Genomic DNA, 17,873 nt, shown 5'->3' with positions numbered 1-17,873 from the left:
CAGTAGGTTGTCTTTTTGTTTTGTTGTTTTCCTTTGCAGTCCAGAGTAAAGACTTTACTTTAATGTAGTCCCATCTGTTTTTTTTCTTTTTCCCCCTTGCCCCAGGATGTATGTCAGAAAACATATTATTAAGAGAAATGTCAGAGAGTTTACTGCCTATGTTTTCTTCTAGGAGTTTATGCATAGAACCAATTTTTTGTTTAATTTTTTTCTCTATGCCATTTTCTATTTTGTTTCTGGTTTTTATATTTCTTTCTACTTTTGGGTTAATTTCACTCTTTTTTTTTTTTTAAAGTAGGAGGTTTGGATCACTGATTTTAAACTTTTTTATTCCTAATGTGATCATGTATAGCTCTACATTTCCCTGTAAACATTGTATTATGTGCATCCCACAAGTTTTGATATGTCATACTTTCATTCTTAAAAAGTTATTACAAATTCACTTGGGTGCATTTTTTAATGTTTGGATTCAAATTTAGGGATCCATCATCTTTATTGATTTTATTTTACTTTTAAAAATATGTATACTATTCATGTGATTTTATAAGTCAGACATACAAAAAGGTACAGTCAAAGAAGTGTCACTCCCTCTCTTATCTTTGCTCTCAACCATCTAAAGGTAGCCACTTGGTTTAGTGTTTAGTGTTTGACTCCTCTTAGTGTTTGACTTGGTGTTTAGTGTTTGACTCCTTTTTGTGCCACTCTTTGCCAAATAAACAGGTATACATATTTCTGGTGTTTCACCCTTATCACACAAAATGTAGACCACTATATATACACTTTGTTGTTATTTAAGATTATATCCTTGAAATTATTTTATTCCTGGTCTGTGGGTTTCTTTCTTATCCCTTTTTTAACGGTTATATGTATTGTACCAGAGTTTATTCAGGCAATGTCCTGTGTTAGTCATTAAGTAGATTCTGTGTTTCACATATTCAAACAGTGCTCCAGTGGAAAATGTAGTGGATATTTACCTTTCTCTTAATTGGAAGTATGTCTTTAGAGTAAATTGCTAGAATTGGGATTGCTGAGTCATGTATGTGGCTTGTTAGACACTGCCAAAATTCTTTCTGTAGACATTATACAAAATGGTGATAGTCTCATTTTTTTTAATTAAATTTATTTATTTTTTTGAATTGATTATGCTGTTACAGTTGTTCTATTCCCCCCCTCCATTCCCCTCCACCCTGCCCCCCCAACCCCACCATTACCCCCCTTTAGTTTATGTCCATGTGTCTCAAGTCCTTTAGGTTCTATATTTCCCAAACTATTCTTGCCCCCCCATCTATTTTCTATCTACTGTCTATGCTACTTGTTTTCTGTACCTTCTCCCCCCATCTCCTCCTCCCACTCCCCTGTTGCTAACCCTCCTTGAGATCTTCATTTCTATGTTTCCACTCCTGCTCTAGCTGTCCTTTTAGTTTGCTTTCGTTTTAGGTGTGGTTGTTAATAACTGAGTTTGTTGTCCTTTCACTGTTCATGTTTCTTTAACTTCTTTTTCTTAGATAAGTCCCTTTAACATTTCATATAATAAGGGCTTGGTGATGATGAACTCCTTGAATTTGGTCTTATCTGAGAAGCACCTTATCTGTCCTTCCGTTCTAAATGAAAGTTTTGCTGGGTAGAGCAATCTTGGTTTTAGGTCTTTAGATTTCATGACTTGGAATATTTCTTTCCAGCCCCTTCTTGCCTGTAAGGTCTCTTTTGAGAAATCTGCTGACAGTCTGATGGGGACTCCTTTGTAGGTGATTGTCCCCTTAGCTCTTGCTGCTTCTAGGATTCTCTCCTTCATTTTAATTTTGGCTAATGTAATTATGATATGCCTTGGTGTGTTTCTGCTTGAGTCCAACTTTTTTGGTACTCTCTGGGCTTCTTGGATTTCTTGGAAGTCTATTTCCTTTGCCAGATTGGGGAAATTTTCTTTTATTATTTGTTCAAATAATTTTTCCACTGGTGGTTGTGCCTTTCCCCCCTTCTGGTACCCCTATAATTCGGATATTGGAGCGTTTAAAGATGTCCTGGAGGTTCCTAAGACTCTCCTCATTTCTTTGAATTCTTGCTCCTTGACTCTTTTCTGTTTGGCCATTATTTGCTTCCTTCTGGTCCACACCATTGATTTGAGTCCCAGTTTCCTTTTCATCTCTATGGGTTTCCTGTGGAATTCCATTCATTTCCCTTAATTTAGCCTTCATATGTTTCTCTAATTTGTGGCTATAATCAACCAGATCTGTGAGGAAGCTGATGACCAGTGTTTTAAACTGTGCGTCTGAGAGTTTTGCTATTTCTTCGTCGTTTAGATTTATCTCTGGGGCTTTGAGGTCCTCCTGCGACATTTTTGGTCTGTTCTGGCCCTTTAAATGAGAGAAGCGGCGCCTTGGAGTCCCAGGTCGCTGGGTTGTGACCTGGTATGTGGGGGTGTGGTCAGAGCGGGGAAATGGCGGCGCCCTCTACCGCCGCCGCAGCTGGTCCAACCGCCCACTCCCTTGCTCGAGCGCAATCAGGCAACCGCAGTCAACTCGCTGCACCGCCTCCCCACTGTCTCCTCCGCAGTCGCTCACCCGGTGGGTCGCTCGGTTGCTCACCAGGTCCAATCCTGCGTCTGGAACCTGCGCGTCTGGATTCGCGTGTCTGGATTCCGCGCCCGGGTCCGACCGAGCCCTCCTTTGTAACTCCTCACCCGACGCCGGTTTCGCCCCTTACCGGTCGGGCTGAAGAATTTGTTGTTAGCGGACTTCCGAAAAGTTCAGTTTTCCGTGTTCTGGTTGTGTTTTCTGATGCTAATATTTAGTTGTCCCTAAACTTGGTTGTGTGCGAAGGTACGGCACATCCACCTATACCTCCATCTTGGCGGAAGTCCAAAATTAGCATTGTTAATTCCTAGATTTAAACATATTTAATGTGTTTTAATTCATTGCATTCATTATTTTGATTGATGTTCCAGTTGTTTCAGTTTTGGGCAGTGAGAACCTTTTTAAGTTGGCCTTTAATTTCTTTTGATGTGACCCTAGTAGTACCTGATAGATTCCTTGCTCACAGTTATGACGGATACTCTAGCTTATCTTAACATTTCTAGCTCTGGACTTTGAATCAGCCATTTTGTCAAGGTATCCCAGTTGTTTTTAACAGGAAATGATGTTTGGAGATCACATTCTGGTCACTAGGGATAGTCTTTTCTGCTGGTTAAACAAACAGTCCCACCAAGAGGATTCTGATGAGTAAAATTATTCTGTTTAAATGTTGAGCATAAAGCAGTGTGATGTGTAGCAAAAGGCCTGAAAGCCTTTTCCTCTGTTTATTCATTCATCAAATATTTGAGTATCTGCCAGTTACCAGGCAGCCTTTTATACAGAGGTGGGCAAAAGTAGGTTAATAATAATAAATAATACAATAATTAATAAGTAATATAAGGATAAACCATTTTGCATGCTCACAACTGTAAACCTACTCTTGCCCACCCTTGTATGCTGGAGATACAATCATGAACAAAATAGGTAAAAACTCTACCTTCACAGGAGCGCACAGTCTAATTAGCCCAGGATTCTTATAACTTCTACTGATCTTGGCCAACACTTTACCTTTGGGGGCTTTCCTCACTTATAAGATTATAAAATTTTATTATGTCTTCACTTGAAAAGTTAAACAATTCTGTTTCTTGCCTCCATGCTTATTCAGTGTTTGCGGTGTCCCTCCCCTCTCTTTCTTTGCCCTTTCACAGAAATGACAGAAGAAGAACAGTTTGCTCTGGCTGTCAGAATGAGTGAGCAGGAGGCCAGGGAGGTGAACAGCCAGGCGGAGGAGGAAGAGGCGCTCCTGAGGAAAGCCATCCAGGAGAGCCTGAGTGTAAGTAAGCTCTGTTGAGAGAGGTGGTGAGGACTGGCAGGCACTCTTCTACTTCTGTGGTGTGGTGGTTGCATTGGAACTAGCTGCAGCAGTTCATAGGGTTTTCAACCAAAAAATACTTCCCACAATAATTTTTAAAGCCTGTGTTGAGTTGTTGGTGATCCCAATTTGAAGTGTTTCTGCTAATTTTATATGAGAGTTTTCTCGCACCTCTCAGATGTTCAGTCCATGGTTTAAGAGAACGGTAGTAGTTGCCAGCTTCTGAAAAGAATTACCTGTTACCAAGAAACCAAAAGGGGCAAGATAAGGTGCTTATCTCCCCTGTTTTGTGCAGAGAGCAAAGAGAATGAGAACCAGAGGTGGGTTATGGAGAGAAAGAATAGGTAGTCAGAATTTTTTCAAGTAATGTTAAATTGTGATTTGAATATGTGTTGCTGAAATTATTTTAAATGTGAAGGATATTTGCCAGTGGCAGGTCCTGAGCCATTTATGCCATTTGCGTCTCTATATTAGAAAAGGCTTTAGTGTAGTGATCTAGTGCAGAACTTTGCACATAGTACTATCCACTGTGGAATTCATTTGATCGAGCAGCTGTATTTTAAAGAGGAGAATCTCTTAGGGATAGTGGCCTCCCCTCGTTGTCCTTCCTGTGACCTTTATATCTAGCTGTTGTAATAATACACCTGGTCTGGTGTGGGATCACTTGTTTCAGAGTTACCAGCCTTCTGATGCTTCTGCTACCAGATCTGGACCTTTGGCCACTGAACCATCTTCACAGTCCCACCAAGTGAAAACTGCAGACTCTGGGACCACTGAAGGCATGTCTCCCTGTTCTGATTCCTTGTACTCATCAAGTATAACCACATCACAGGGATCTCACGCTGAGAGTAGATATAAAGAAATTCCCCAGATTTCTTTGGTGATATTAAAGAGGTTAAATCAGAAAGTAGTTGAGATCTCACTAATATCCAGCATACTTTTATCTCCAAGGAAAAGCCAACATTTGGTTAAACCCAAAGAAGAGCCTTTTTTACCCACATTTTGTAATTCTTGGTAAGTGAGAACTTACCAAGCCCTCTTAACAAAATCAGTTTGTCCTTAGCCCTACTTTTTCTCAAATACCTACAGGCATATGGCAGCTGGTACCTCCATCACTGTTTAAAGGCTCACATATCAGTCAGGGAAACGAGGCTGAGGAAAGAGAGGAGCCTTGGGACCACACTGAAAACACTGAAGAGGAGCCGGTCTCTGGCAGCTCAGGAAGCTGGGACCAGTCAAGCCAGCCAGTAGTTGAGAAAGAGAACGTTAAATGTTTTGACAGATGCACTGGCCACTTGGCTGAGCACACACAGTGTGGGAAGCCACAGGGAAGTACTGGGAGGGGATGTGATTTTCACGAAGCTGCCCAGGGCAGGGGGGACACATCTAGGCACTGTCTGCCTGCCTCGGCAGATGCCCAAGGTCTCCAGAACAGGGGGGGCACTGTGCACTACTTCTGGGGTATTCCATTTTGCCCAGCTGGAATAGACCCTAACCAGTATACCAAGGTCATTCTCTGCCAGTTGGAGGTTTATCAAAAGAGCCTGAAAATGGCTCAGAGGCAGCTCTTAAAAAAAAAAGGATTCGGCGAACCAGTGTTACCTAGACCTCCTTCTCTGATCCAGAATGACTGTGGCCAAGGCGATCAGGCTAGTGAAAATGAAAAAAATGAAGGCATCTCAGAAGATACGGGAGATGAAGACAAAGAGGAAGAGAGGCAGGAGTCTAGGGCATCTGTCTGGCACTCAAAACCCAAGAATTTCCAGGAAAGCCCAATTAAAAGCTTAAAAGAGAAACTTCTGTCAAAGGAAGAGCCAACAACCAGTCATGAGGTAAGTGTCAGTGATGCTGTAATTAAAGATGATTTATTTACAGGTTAAACTAAGATTTTAGCCATTCTTTTTGTGGCATTTTCTCCCTTATTTTGAACAAAACACATGCCCACTATGGAGAATTAGGAAAGGAGAAAAGAGTATAAAGGAGAAAAAAATTACCCATAATCCCAGCACCGAGAGAGGCAATCATTATTTCTGTGCATAAAAATTCTTTTTCTTGCCTGGCTGGTGTGGCTTAGTGGATTGAACTCCGGCCTGTGAACCAAAGGGTCGCTGGTTTGATTCCCAGTCAGGGCACACGCCTGGGTTGTGGAACAGGTCAGGTCCCCTGTCGGGGGTTTATGAGAGGTAACCACATATTGATGTTTCTCTCCCTTTCTTCTTCTCTTCCCCCCGTTTAAGATAAATAAATAAAATCTTTAAAAATTTTATTTTTGCCTTGGCTGGTGTGGCTCAGTAGATTGAACATCTGCCTGTGAACCAAGGGATTGCTGGATTGATTCCCAGTCAGGGCACATGCCTGGTTTGTGGGCCGGGTCCCTGACTGGGGGCACTTGAGAAGGTAGCCACATGTTGATGTTTCTCTCCCTCTCTCTCCCACCCCTTCTCTAAAAATAAATAAATAAATAATTCTTTAAAAATTTTTTTGTTTACTTTTTCAGCAAAATGAAAACTCTTCTATGAAAACTTTGTTCCTTTCCCTCACTTGATAGTTTATCTTGATCTTTTCTGATTTATTTAACTATATTTGAAAACATCGTGTCATATGACTGTACCATAATTTATTTTCGTGTTTAAAATTTTTTATTATTTTTTAAAAGTTAAGTTTTTGAATGGGTAATAATGTTCACATGGCACAGCATTCAAAAAAGATGTGAATAAAACATGTCTCCTACCCCATTCCTGGCCAACCAGTGCTCCTCCCTGGAGTCAGCCTTTCTGTCTAGTTTTCTAGTGCATCCTTCCAAGGCACTTTATGTAGTACAGGCAGCTGCTTTTTCACAGATCATGGCATGCTCTGCACATTATTCTGCGCTTTGTTCATTTACTGTCTCTGTGAGATCATTGTTAACAGTATATGAAAATTTTCTCTCTCTTTTGATATGTGTGTGTGTGGGGTGTGTAGCATATCATGTGTGATGAGTTTTATTTTATCCAGTGCTTCTGTTGGTGGACATTTAGGCTATTTCCAATATTTTACTATTGTAATCACTACTGCAGTGATTATTCTTGTACACAAGATATTTCATTCACTTGGGAGATATTTGTAGAATAATTTGTTGTAGATGTAATTGGTGGATCAGAATATGTATATGCACTTACAGTTTTATTAGCTATTGTCAAATTGCCTTCGGTGCAGGTTGTATAAATTTACACTCACTGCAGAGTCTGAGTGCACGCTTTCCCAGTGCAGCATTATCAGGACCTCTTGATCTTTGTTAATCTGAGAGAAAAAAAAAATACCTCAGTAAAGTCTTTTATTTTTTCTCAATATAATCTTTCATTTGCATTTTTCTTGTTATATGTGTGGTTGATATTTATTTGTATTTCCTTTTCTGTGTTTAGATCTTATGGGCATTTTTCTTTTTGACAATCTTTTTCTTAGTGGTTTGTAGGCATTCTTCATGTATAAGGGGAAGTGCGCTTTTGCGATGGGAAGTACAGATAGTTTTCCTGTTTATTTTCCCCCTCACATAATAGCCTATTTCCAATTTTGCTTGTGGTAATTTTCTATAATTTACTGGAAACAGTTCCTTGTATTTGTTCTGACATAGCTAGATTGTATCATATATGAGTTTTTTTAAAAAGCTGAAAGAAAAGAGTTTATAGTCAGTTTTTTCTGAGTGTTATAAAAGCAACCATATAATTTCAAACTCTTTATAAACTGTAAATAGAAAGAGTATTCTGTTTTATAACACTTTTTTGTTGCTATTTCTATTTTTGGTATTGTTTTGCTGTTAATCCTATTTGTTCTGTCTGTTTTGATAAGGGGTTAGGAAATAATAATGATGAGAAATTTCATAGCATAATGTAGAGAGTGTGGATTTGAAGTATGAATTTTGACTTTTTTGTTTTAGTAATAACTGTATGCCTTCTGAAGAAACCATTTAACCTCCTGAGTCTTGGTTTTTTACATCTGTAAAATGGTAATAGCCAGTCACGTAGTTTTAAGTGTTAAAGTGAATTGTATAAAATGCCTAGTCTAATGCTTAAGACACTCAGTAAATGGTAGCTCTGTGTAGGGTACCTTTAGGGATCATTCTCCTCTGGCATCCTCTTTATTCACATTATGGGAAGATTGCTGTATGTGAAGAGAAGGTATTTTTCTTTTCTTTTTATTAAAAAATTTTAAAGGTTTTATTTACTTATTTTTAGAGAGGGAAAGGAAGGGAGAAAGAGAGGGAGAGAAACATCAGTGAGTAGTTACCTCTCACACGCCCCCTACTGGGGACCTGGCCTATAACCAAGGCCTGTGCCCTGACCTGGAATCCAACCAGTGACCCTTTGGTTCTCAGGCTGGCTGGCACTCAACCCAGTGAGCCACAACAGCCAGGGCTGGAAGGCATTTTTCTTAAGAGTACTTCTAGTGACTTGCCTTTTTTGCAAATGGAAAGTTATGCTTATGATAACATTTCATTTCTTAGTGTTTTGCAATTTATAGATGCTTTCCCATAAAAGAATAAATTAACTCCACAGTGATTTACTGTAATTTAAGTTGTTAGCTTAAAAGATTCCTGGGGCCAGTGTTACAGAGCATAGGCTTGTCAAATTCTGAAGTTTGAAGGCAACGCCTTTGGAATAGTATGGGTGTGGTCAGACCCTAGTGGCTGGCCTTATTAGATTGAAGATCTTTTATTTCATGAACAGGCTATAAAGTGCTACAAATAGTATTAATTCAAACTATTTGGCTACAACAGTTCAAATCAAGCTGTCTTAATTAAAAAGAGGACTTTATCATAAGGAAACCTGGTGCCTCATAAATTCTAAAACAGAATGGTAACCAACCCCAGAGAAGGTACCGAGTTTAGAAAATCATTTGCAATTAGGTCTTAGCGCTGTATTGTATCTGCTTTATTTTCACTCCTGCAGACTGTCTCCCTGTGCTTCTGTTTCACGTGTTCGGTGGAAGATGCTGATCCCACAGCCCTCAAACTTAAGTACAGGTTATAGGAGATTTACTCTCTCCCAGTTCAATGTCAGATTTCTAGAAAAGGAACGTAAGGCCTGTTTGAGGTTAATAGCCCTCAGCTGGCGGAGGCCTGCAGCGGGCATGTGTCATGTTGTACAAATGGCTGTGATGCTGTAGTACAGTGGGGGCGCTGAGGGGCAGTCATCAGTAACAGGAGACTGGGCAGACAGCCTGGTTAATATCTAGGGTGGTCATTAATATTAATTTTACAGGTCACTTAGAACTATTGAAAAATGTTGAAAAGTTTGAAGAATAAAGTTGGAAGCATACACAATCCTACCATCTAGTGATATATTCCTTGTTCTTTTTTTAGACCTTTTTTTATATGGTTTAAATTATATTTTTGTATTTTAAAGTTAATATGTAAACATTTTCATATGATAAAATAGATTTCATTTTTAATGACTAATTTTCTGGCTTAGGAATTTACTGTAATATTTTAACTATTTTTCTAATGCCAGATGTTTTGTCTGTGATAAACATCTTTCCGAAAACTTTTCTTTATTTAAAAGCAGTGTTAGGGATAGAGAATGAGGAAAATGCTGGGTTAAAGAGTTATGAACATAAGAAAAGATTTGCTATTTATTGTCAGATTGCTTTTCAGAAATGTCACTCAGATTTGTACTCCTTCCTTCCAGCAGTGCATGGGAATACCTCCTTCACTGCAGCCTTGCCCATGTAGAACAGAATCTTTAACAGACCTATAGCAATGAACTTGCTAATTGTGTAGGCAAATAATGAAAGAGTTATGATTATAATTTTACCTTCTGTTTTGGTCTTTAGGCACTGTGGGTAGAAAGAGTTTATGATTTTGTTAAATATGTTTTGTTGATTTTGGCTTTGATGAAGTTGCCCCCATTTGAGACAAGTTGGTTGGTAAACAAGACTGTTCTAGAAATAATGACTCAAAAACATTCACTCTGGGGCAGATTGCTTACATAAAGATTATAAAAGCTTTAGAATCGGGTGATAACTGGTTTCTGGCATCACTGAAATAATAAGGAAATTGTTAATGAAGATGGAGAGTTTGTTTTGATGACTATACAGCAAGGAAGTGGAGGGGTAGTATATTAATGTTGTCTTAATTTTCAGTGTCTGATCTTTACTTTTTTTAGTTCATATACTGGAATTTGTTTCCCAGAAACCATCAAATTGTGTGGGGGGTGTGGGGACTGACTTTGATTAGCCAAACTTCAGGCCAACTTGTACACTAAGTGACAGTTTGTTAATTTATTGTCTAAGAGAGACATTCGTGGTGATGGGAATACTCCAGTCTGTTATCTCCTGTTATCTCCTCCTAGGATGAGGGGTCTGGAAAGCTGATATAATAATCAGAAAAATGGAAATTTTAAGGCGTGGTTCAACTTGTCCATTGAAAGACTTGATAAGCTACCAGTGCCTGACATCTGAGGACATTTTGATGGTGACCAGATGATGTGTCTGTTCACTTCTGCTTCCCAGGCCATGATGTTGAAGACACTGCTTGATTCTGGATCTCCCCCGCCCTTTTTTTTTTTAGCTCTTTTTGTAAACTCTCACGTTCTTGTTAACATATTTCTTCAGGCAGAGTGCTGTGTCTTGATTAGGCCACTGTTCCCTTAGTTAAAGTCACATTCCTGTGGTGCTTCCCTGTCCACCTCGATTAAATTCCTGTATTCAGATAGAATTTTGTTTGCTGTTTTACTATGTTATTTTCCTATTCTGGAGGAATCTCACTTTACCCCATCTTCAGATTACTGTTATTGAGGTATAAGTTTAGAAATTACAAATGATTTATTGAAATGACGCCCTGGCTGGTGTGGCTCAGTGGATTGAGTGATGGCCTGTGAACCAAAGGGTCTCAGGTTCGATTCCCAGTCAGCAGGGCACATGCCTGGGTTGCGGGCCAGGTCCCCAGTAGGGGATGAACAAGAGGCAACCACACATTGATGTTTCTCTCCTTCTCTCTTTCCCTTCCCCCTCTCTAAAAATAAATAAATAAAACCTTTAAAGAAAAAAGAAATGAAGACATTCTTGCGATGTGTTAAAATAGTTGGGAAGACAATCGTTTGAGTAAACAGCATAACAGTAGTGGTTAGAGCATGGATTTGGGAGTTAGGTCCCAGTTCCACTTTGACCAAGTCTGGTTTTGGGCAAATTATTTAACCTGTCAAACTTTTCGTTTTCCTCATTTCTAAAATAATTTAATCATTTTCCTCAATTAAAGGAGATAATGCATGTAAGTGATTATCATAGGCCTGGCATATAATAGGTACACAGTAATCTTTTTTTAAAAACTTACTCTGAGAAAGGTAGATACACTTTTTCCTGAGGTAGAGATGGAGGTATCTTGTGGCTTACTGCCTTTCGATTGCTTCTCAAGCCTAAGGCTTAGTCAACAAGTCATTCTAAGAAGGTAAAATTCTATTAAATGGACACTAGGTGTCAGTATTTACCTTTTTTGATATTTCAAGAATGAAAGGTTTCTCACTACTGAGTTCAGACTAATAGGTGAAGTATTTTATTGTAATTGTATTTTAGTACTTTTGGCAGTTTTGTCTAACCCTTATTTTTGCTTTTTTTAAAAAAAGGATTTTATTTATTTATTCTTAGAGGAGAAGGGAGGGAGAGAAACATCATTGTGCAAGAGAGACATCAATCGGCTGTCTCTCACAAGCCCCAGACCAGGGACCTGGCCTGCAACTCAGGCATGTGGACTGCCTAGGGAATCAAACCAGTGACCCTTTGGTCTGTGGGATGACGCTCAACCCCCTGAGCCACACCAGTCAGGACCCAACTCTTATTTTGATAATGGCTGCATTCCTGATGATTGTAGAGCTTTATCTTCCCTTTGACTGAAGGAATTCCTGTTTTTTAGTATATTTCATCGTTTACCTGAGTGGTGGAGAGATGCCTAACTTGCTTAGGGTATTTATGCCCTGCTAGGAGACCCTGTGAACTTTAGCCAGTAGCTTTACAGCTATTGGAAGAAGCCTTATAATAGCCCAGGCACTTCCTTAGAATCCACCTAAGTCAGCAATAGCTGCTTTTTCTGTGCTTTTTTTGTGTACCTTTATTTAATGAGTTGACATTGCACAACTTTGCTGTTAATCAAAGAAAATAGTCTTTTCCTTACCTAGTTCCTATTATGTTTCTTAAAAAATTTCCCAGAATTCAAAAACATGATAGCAGATTTCTAGTAAAAGGAATCTTGTTTTTCCAAACCTCACCTGAGGACATGTTTTTATTGATTTTTAGAGGGAGAGGAAGAGAGAAAGAGAAAATTAATCAGTTGCCTCTCATTCGTGCCCTGACCAGGGATTGAACCCACAACCTTTTGAAGTGTGGGACAGTGCTCTAATTAACTGAGCTACCTGGCCAGGGCGAGTAAAAGAAATCTTTATAACCTTCTTTTTGGAGTGTTTTGTGTTACGACTCAGTTGTGTGCAGAGAGACATCTTTCATGGATTACAATGTTTTTCCCAACTTAGTATTTCCACTGAAAACTGAACTTTTTCTCTTCCTCCCACAACAAAAGCTTTATAACTGCTTTTCTGAAATCATAATTCATTTGATTCACTAATTAATATTTATATCTTACATTCATGAAGTGCATCGCATATCTTACCTGGTTTAATTTTCACAGCATTCTTTGAGGCAATTATTAATACCCATTTTAAGATGAGGAGACAAATTCAGATGTGACTTAACCAAGATTACAGAGTTTATAGAAGATTCACCTGTGATTTAAATCTCAGTCTTTTTACTGAGGCTTATTGACAATATAAAATGTTATTCTTATTGCTATCTGCTGAGTGGTAATGTTGAACAATTAATTTTTTTTTAAAGAAAGAGAAACTAGTTCTTCTGTGCTTGTATATTAATAGATGTTATGTATTTCTTTGTAGTCTTCCCAAGGGCTATTTGCTGAGGAAACTTCTGAAGAAGGAAACTCTGTACCTGCCTCACAAAGGTAAGATTACATGTTGTTAGGGGTCTGAATTCCCCTCCGATGGTGCCAGAGTAAGAGGTGAACCACCTGAGTGAGCCTGGGGGGACAGCTTGCTGGGGACCTTTGTAGCTCTTTTATAATTACAGACTAGGAGATATGATTATCTCCCAGTTCTTATATATGCATCATATAGAAGCCGAGAATATCTGGGTGAAAGAAACCTTGGTTTATCTTGTCCAATCCAGCTATCTAGTACAAATCCCATTTACACTTTCTGAAAAGTGGTTACATCCTGCTATTCTCTTAAGCAAATACTCGAGTTTCCTAAGCCAATGAATGTAAAGGCTGTAAACTGATTTCTTTATGATCTTCTAGTCCTCCTATCCCCATTGTTCCCTCTGCTTATGCTTATTTTGTCTGCAAGTCTAAACCATATACATCTTTTAAGTCTGCCCTTAAGACTTTCCTCTTCTTTTGAAGCCATCATATTATTCAGGCCACATGGAACCTGTACCACTCTCGCTCCCTGTCTTCTGCCACTTCATTCGTTTGTATCTCATCTTTTCCTTAAATGCTAATACTTGTATTACCTCCTTAATTATTCTCACTGACTGATTAATGGGGTTACTTTCTTAGGTCTTCTCACTTTAATATGTAGTAGTTGATTGGTTATAAACTGTAATATTAACTGGATCAAGCTTTCAGTTACTTTTCCCTTTATCCGTAGTTGACCTTCGGGGATTAGTCAAAGCCTAATCTTGTGCTGAGTGACCTTCACCTTCCATATGGAAGTTGAGGCCCAGTTGCCTTTTGCTGTAATTTAGTGTTGGTGTTCTTAGGTTTTGGTTAATAGTACTAGGTATTTCTACCTGAGCTAAAGAATATGGCTTTGGTTCGAGTCTCTTGCTGTTAAGACGTTTTGGAAGTGGTTTTACTGGAGTAGGCCTTCTGCTTTATCGTAGTGAGCCTTATGCAGCACAGATGAAGGTTTTAATAAATGATTATATGCTTTGTCACCAGGAGAGAGCTGGAATTGCAGGCAGTGTGGTTTGACTTCAAATTGATTAGCCCATTTTATAAATGTCAGCAAATTGTTTTGTGATGGACCCTTTGAATAGAGCCCTAATGTTACATGCATAGTAAACTGTGTCTGGCTTGGGTTTATAACAAATGCTATGAAATGTTTTATTTAGACAGAGAAATCACTTGTGGTTTCCCATTAGGATTTAGTTATTTATCATGAATCAGTGGTGGTTATTTCTTCTTCTCTGTGGTTCTTGGTTGATGTGAGGATGTGTATCCTTTTACATACCCTATTAAACTAGTTGTAAAGCTCTGTGAAGTGGGGGGGGGGGCAGGAGGGGGGTCAGATGCTCCGATCTGTCAGTCCCCATGTCTGGAAGAGATTGTACTCCATGGACAGAAAGGGTTAACCAGGAGGTCAGATGAGGGGAGCCATTCATAATTGTGTTTTTCTCAGAAGAAATAATCAGTTTCTATGGGCAGATTTTTGCTCTAGGGCAGTTTGGAATTGTGTCTTATTTTTGTCGCTTACAAAGCCACATCTTGAGGAAAAGAAGGAATTTAACTGCAAGGTGCGAGAGAAGCTAGTGTGTTGTCAGGAGAATCTCCGTATTTTTGTCTTACCCGTTTCCAGATCTCTAGTCTTCAGAAGGCTGAAATGGGGTCTGAAACACCTTTGACATCTTTGCACTGGAATGGAGTTTTTGTCTTCTGTGATATTCATAGATCGTGCTTACCCTTCAACCTTCCTTTGTGAACACTCCAAAAGGGGGTTCTTTTCATTCTGTGGTTTCATTGGAACCAGAGTTGTAAGCATGTTTATTTCCCATGTTTCTGGTCTGGAGTTTTCACTACTGATTCCTTGCTTCCCTGTTGAGCTTTTGAGGTAGTGGACAGCAGGTATCAGATTACCTTTGGCACTGAGAATGACTCACCATTGCTGTAGGTGCTATGTTCTGATTTATTTACCTGGGAATTCATGTGGGGTTTGGTTCTTTTTCAGCATTGCTGCTTTGGCCAGTAAGAGAAACTTAGTCCTTATGCCGGAGAGTTCTGCAGAGGAAATCACTGTGTGTCCTGGTAAGCATCCTGCTGTGATTTTACTGAATTTCTGATCCCTAGCTATCTTTGTGCCTATTAATTTATCTGACTTTTCCATCCCACTCCCAGGGAGTTTTATTTGTGTACGTGTGTGTGTGTGTGTGTGTATCACCACACATGTACATATGTATACCCCCACACACACACTTTTTATGAATGGACATTGGCTATGATTCTCAACCTTTTCTATTAGAGATATTTGAGTTTTGAAATTGACATAGCTCCTTGTCTTGTTTGCGACCAACCTCATCAGAGATGGCAGCAAAGCATCAGGAATAGCACTTAATTGTACGTTCAGAGCCAAGAGGACTTTATGTTTTGGTTTATCAATTCTCAAGTTTGGGCTGTCCTTAAATCTGCCTGACATTGAGCAGATTTTTCTCAGAGGCTTTCACTAGTTAGTTTTACATTGCCATTCACAAGATCTTACTGCATAGGGAGTCAAGAAATTGCATTTTGTGCACAGTTCTGTTTTTGACTTATACTTTAATCTCAGACAAGATACTTAACCTGGTTAAGTTTTGTACTTTACTTTTTGTTCTTTGTAGAGATGAAAAGATGTGTACCTTTAGATACAAGAACTGTTCATTCAAAGATGTACTTGCATAGATTTTGATATACAAATAATTTTAGATGAACTAAGATACCTATGATCTAAGAGAACTCTTGGGTTGAATCATTCTGTACAGTGAGGGATTGCTTTGTGACATGAACCATTACTTTCTTAGCAATTTGTTTTAGATTGTATTTTTTTTGGCTTTTCTTAAAAGTGGAACCCATTATATTTATTAGTAACCTCATTCCTGTGAGACTGAGGGACTTCCTATCAATGTTTAAACTCTTGGGCATTGTACAAATATTACCATTAATCATATCTAGTTTTCTCCTAGGTCATATATAACCTGTTATGGTCAGAGAGACTAGTATAAAATAAGTTTGAGTTTCTATGGAGAAAACTTGAAAGAAGTCAAAATAAGAAAACTGTTAAGTCCTGTAAATATCTTAAAACATTTGACAGCATATCATTAAGGTCTTTCTTTACTCATTTTAAAATTTAACTGTGTTGGTGCTTATTGAAAGCGATTTCTTAATTCACTCGAAATGCATTTGTCTGGACTACTGCCTGTCCAGTGACCCCACTATCAAGTGCCCCAGTTTTGGCAGGAACGCGCAGGAATGCTGTGCTGTCTTGGTGAGAAGAAAGCTTTGCCCCTCTGTGTGGGGCTTCTGACTTAGGCCATTCTGCCCAGAGTCACTCAGTCTGCCTGTTTAGGATGAGGGATGTGATAGCACCCTGGGATCTCGCTGGAGGAACCTGCAAATACAATCATCTTTAAAACCCTGGTTATGGAGAGAGGGAAAAGCAAGCCCTTTGTGACTGAGGTTAGATAACTTTTAGATCATGACTTGTTCACATTAGCCTGCTAATTAAGTCCAACGGTTTGCTGACACAACCACTTCTAAGTGAGATTGCAGAAGGTTTTCATAACCTGTTGCGAAAGTAAAACTCCTTCTTCGTGGAGCCAGACTCCTGAGTCTCTAAATATATAGTTCCCCTCAATATGTAATTTAAAAGCTGTGCATTTGAATTGTCTGAAAACTTTGTTCTAAACGAGTGAAACACAGACTTCATGTAGTAGTTCATCTTACCTATTTTATTTTACATATTTTTGACAGTTCCAGGGGCCTGATACTCAAAATTATAGCATCCTTTTAGAGTTAGTTACTTCATTGAAGAAGCAGGATTTTACCAATATGTCCACTTTGTATATGATACCAGCATTGTTTATTTCTAAGGGGCTAATGCCCTTTTAAGTTGTCTTTACATTTGGGCATTCCACCCTTTACAGAAAGCTTAATTAGAGTCTTTTTATTGTTACAGTAGAGCAAGCAGTGAGCAGCTGTTATTTTTGATAGACTCAGTGTCTCTTTTGGTAATTAATATTTCTCGGAATCTTGACAAAGATTTTGAAGTTTATGCACTGTAATCCTTTTTCCAATAAAGTGGTAAAATTGTGTGTGTATATATCGTCTTCAAAAATTATGTCTTATTAAAATATATTTAACACTAGAAATGTATTTAATCCTTCTCTGATGATTGAGGAGATACCTCAGTATCTGACAGGTACTTTATTTGCCCATTATTGACCATTCGTTGTATTTGAGAAGCACAGAAGTACCAGGTAGATGTATAGTGTGTACAGTGTAAATAACAGAGGACTTACTGGAATTGTGTTCTGAAACAAATTTCTTCTCCAGATTTATTGTCCTTCTTTGAAATATAGTTAACCGTTCTTTTGTTAAATTAAGAGATAGGGGTTTAGACCAGAGTTTGGCAGACTTTTCTATAAAAGGCTAAATAGTAAATATTTTGGCACTGTGGGCCATATAGTCTCTGTTGAAACTACTGAGCTTTGCCATTTTAGCACGTAAGCAACTGTAGACAACACAAGGAAGAATGAGTGTGGCTATGTTCCAATAAAAATGTATTAACAAAACCAGGCAGCTGGCTGAGTCTGGCCCATGAGCTGTATAGAATGCCTACCCCTGAACTGTGACATCTTTCATCTCCATATTTCTAGTAGTCTGTAAAGTGCCTGGAGCTTATTGAATAATGATGAATGAATAGATGCTGCTTAAAGAATGTATTAAAGAAAGGCATATCCTTGTTGAGAATGTATTTCCTATTTCTGCTTCCAAATTTTTGTCATCCCTAATCATCCCTTTGACCTCAGAACCAACATTGTCAGGCTTTTGTTTTCTGTCAAAATAAATATACTTTAAAACTAAAAGCCAAGTGGATCAGTTGATGAGTGGATAAACAAATGGATATACCCACATAGAGGAATACTACTCAGCAGTAAAAAGGGATGAACTACTGACACATGTGACCTTGGGGATGCCTCTCAGACAC

General features: G+C 38.7%; 1 protein-coding gene across 2 annotated transcripts in view; it reads left to right on the top strand.

The window, feature by feature from the left end:
• UIMC1 (ubiquitin interaction motif containing 1) overlaps nt 1-17,873 on the top strand; it is a 111,381-nt gene that overhangs the window by 36,967 nt on the left and 56,541 nt on the right. For both annotated transcript variants that reach the window (XM_053663466.1, XM_037164027.2), the window contains exons 4-7: nt 3,716-3,840; nt 5,505-5,711; nt 12,792-12,856; nt 14,862-14,938. In XM_053663466.1, coding sequence (XP_053519441.1) covers nt 3,716-3,840; nt 5,505-5,711; nt 12,792-12,856; nt 14,862-14,938 — 474 coding nt within the window. The remainder of the gene's footprint in view (nt 1-3,715; nt 3,841-5,504; nt 5,712-12,791; nt 12,857-14,861; nt 14,939-17,873) is intronic.

The sequence above is a fragment of the Artibeus jamaicensis genome, unplaced genomic scaffold, assembly GCF_021234435.1.
Source record: "Artibeus jamaicensis isolate MK-2021 breed Jamaican fruit bat unplaced genomic scaffold, CSHL_Jam_final contig_1085, whole genome shotgun sequence".
In the NCBI taxonomy this organism is placed as follows: domain Eukaryota; kingdom Metazoa; phylum Chordata; class Mammalia; order Chiroptera; family Phyllostomidae; genus Artibeus; species Artibeus jamaicensis.
This window is presented reverse-complemented; position numbering and strand designations above follow the sequence as displayed.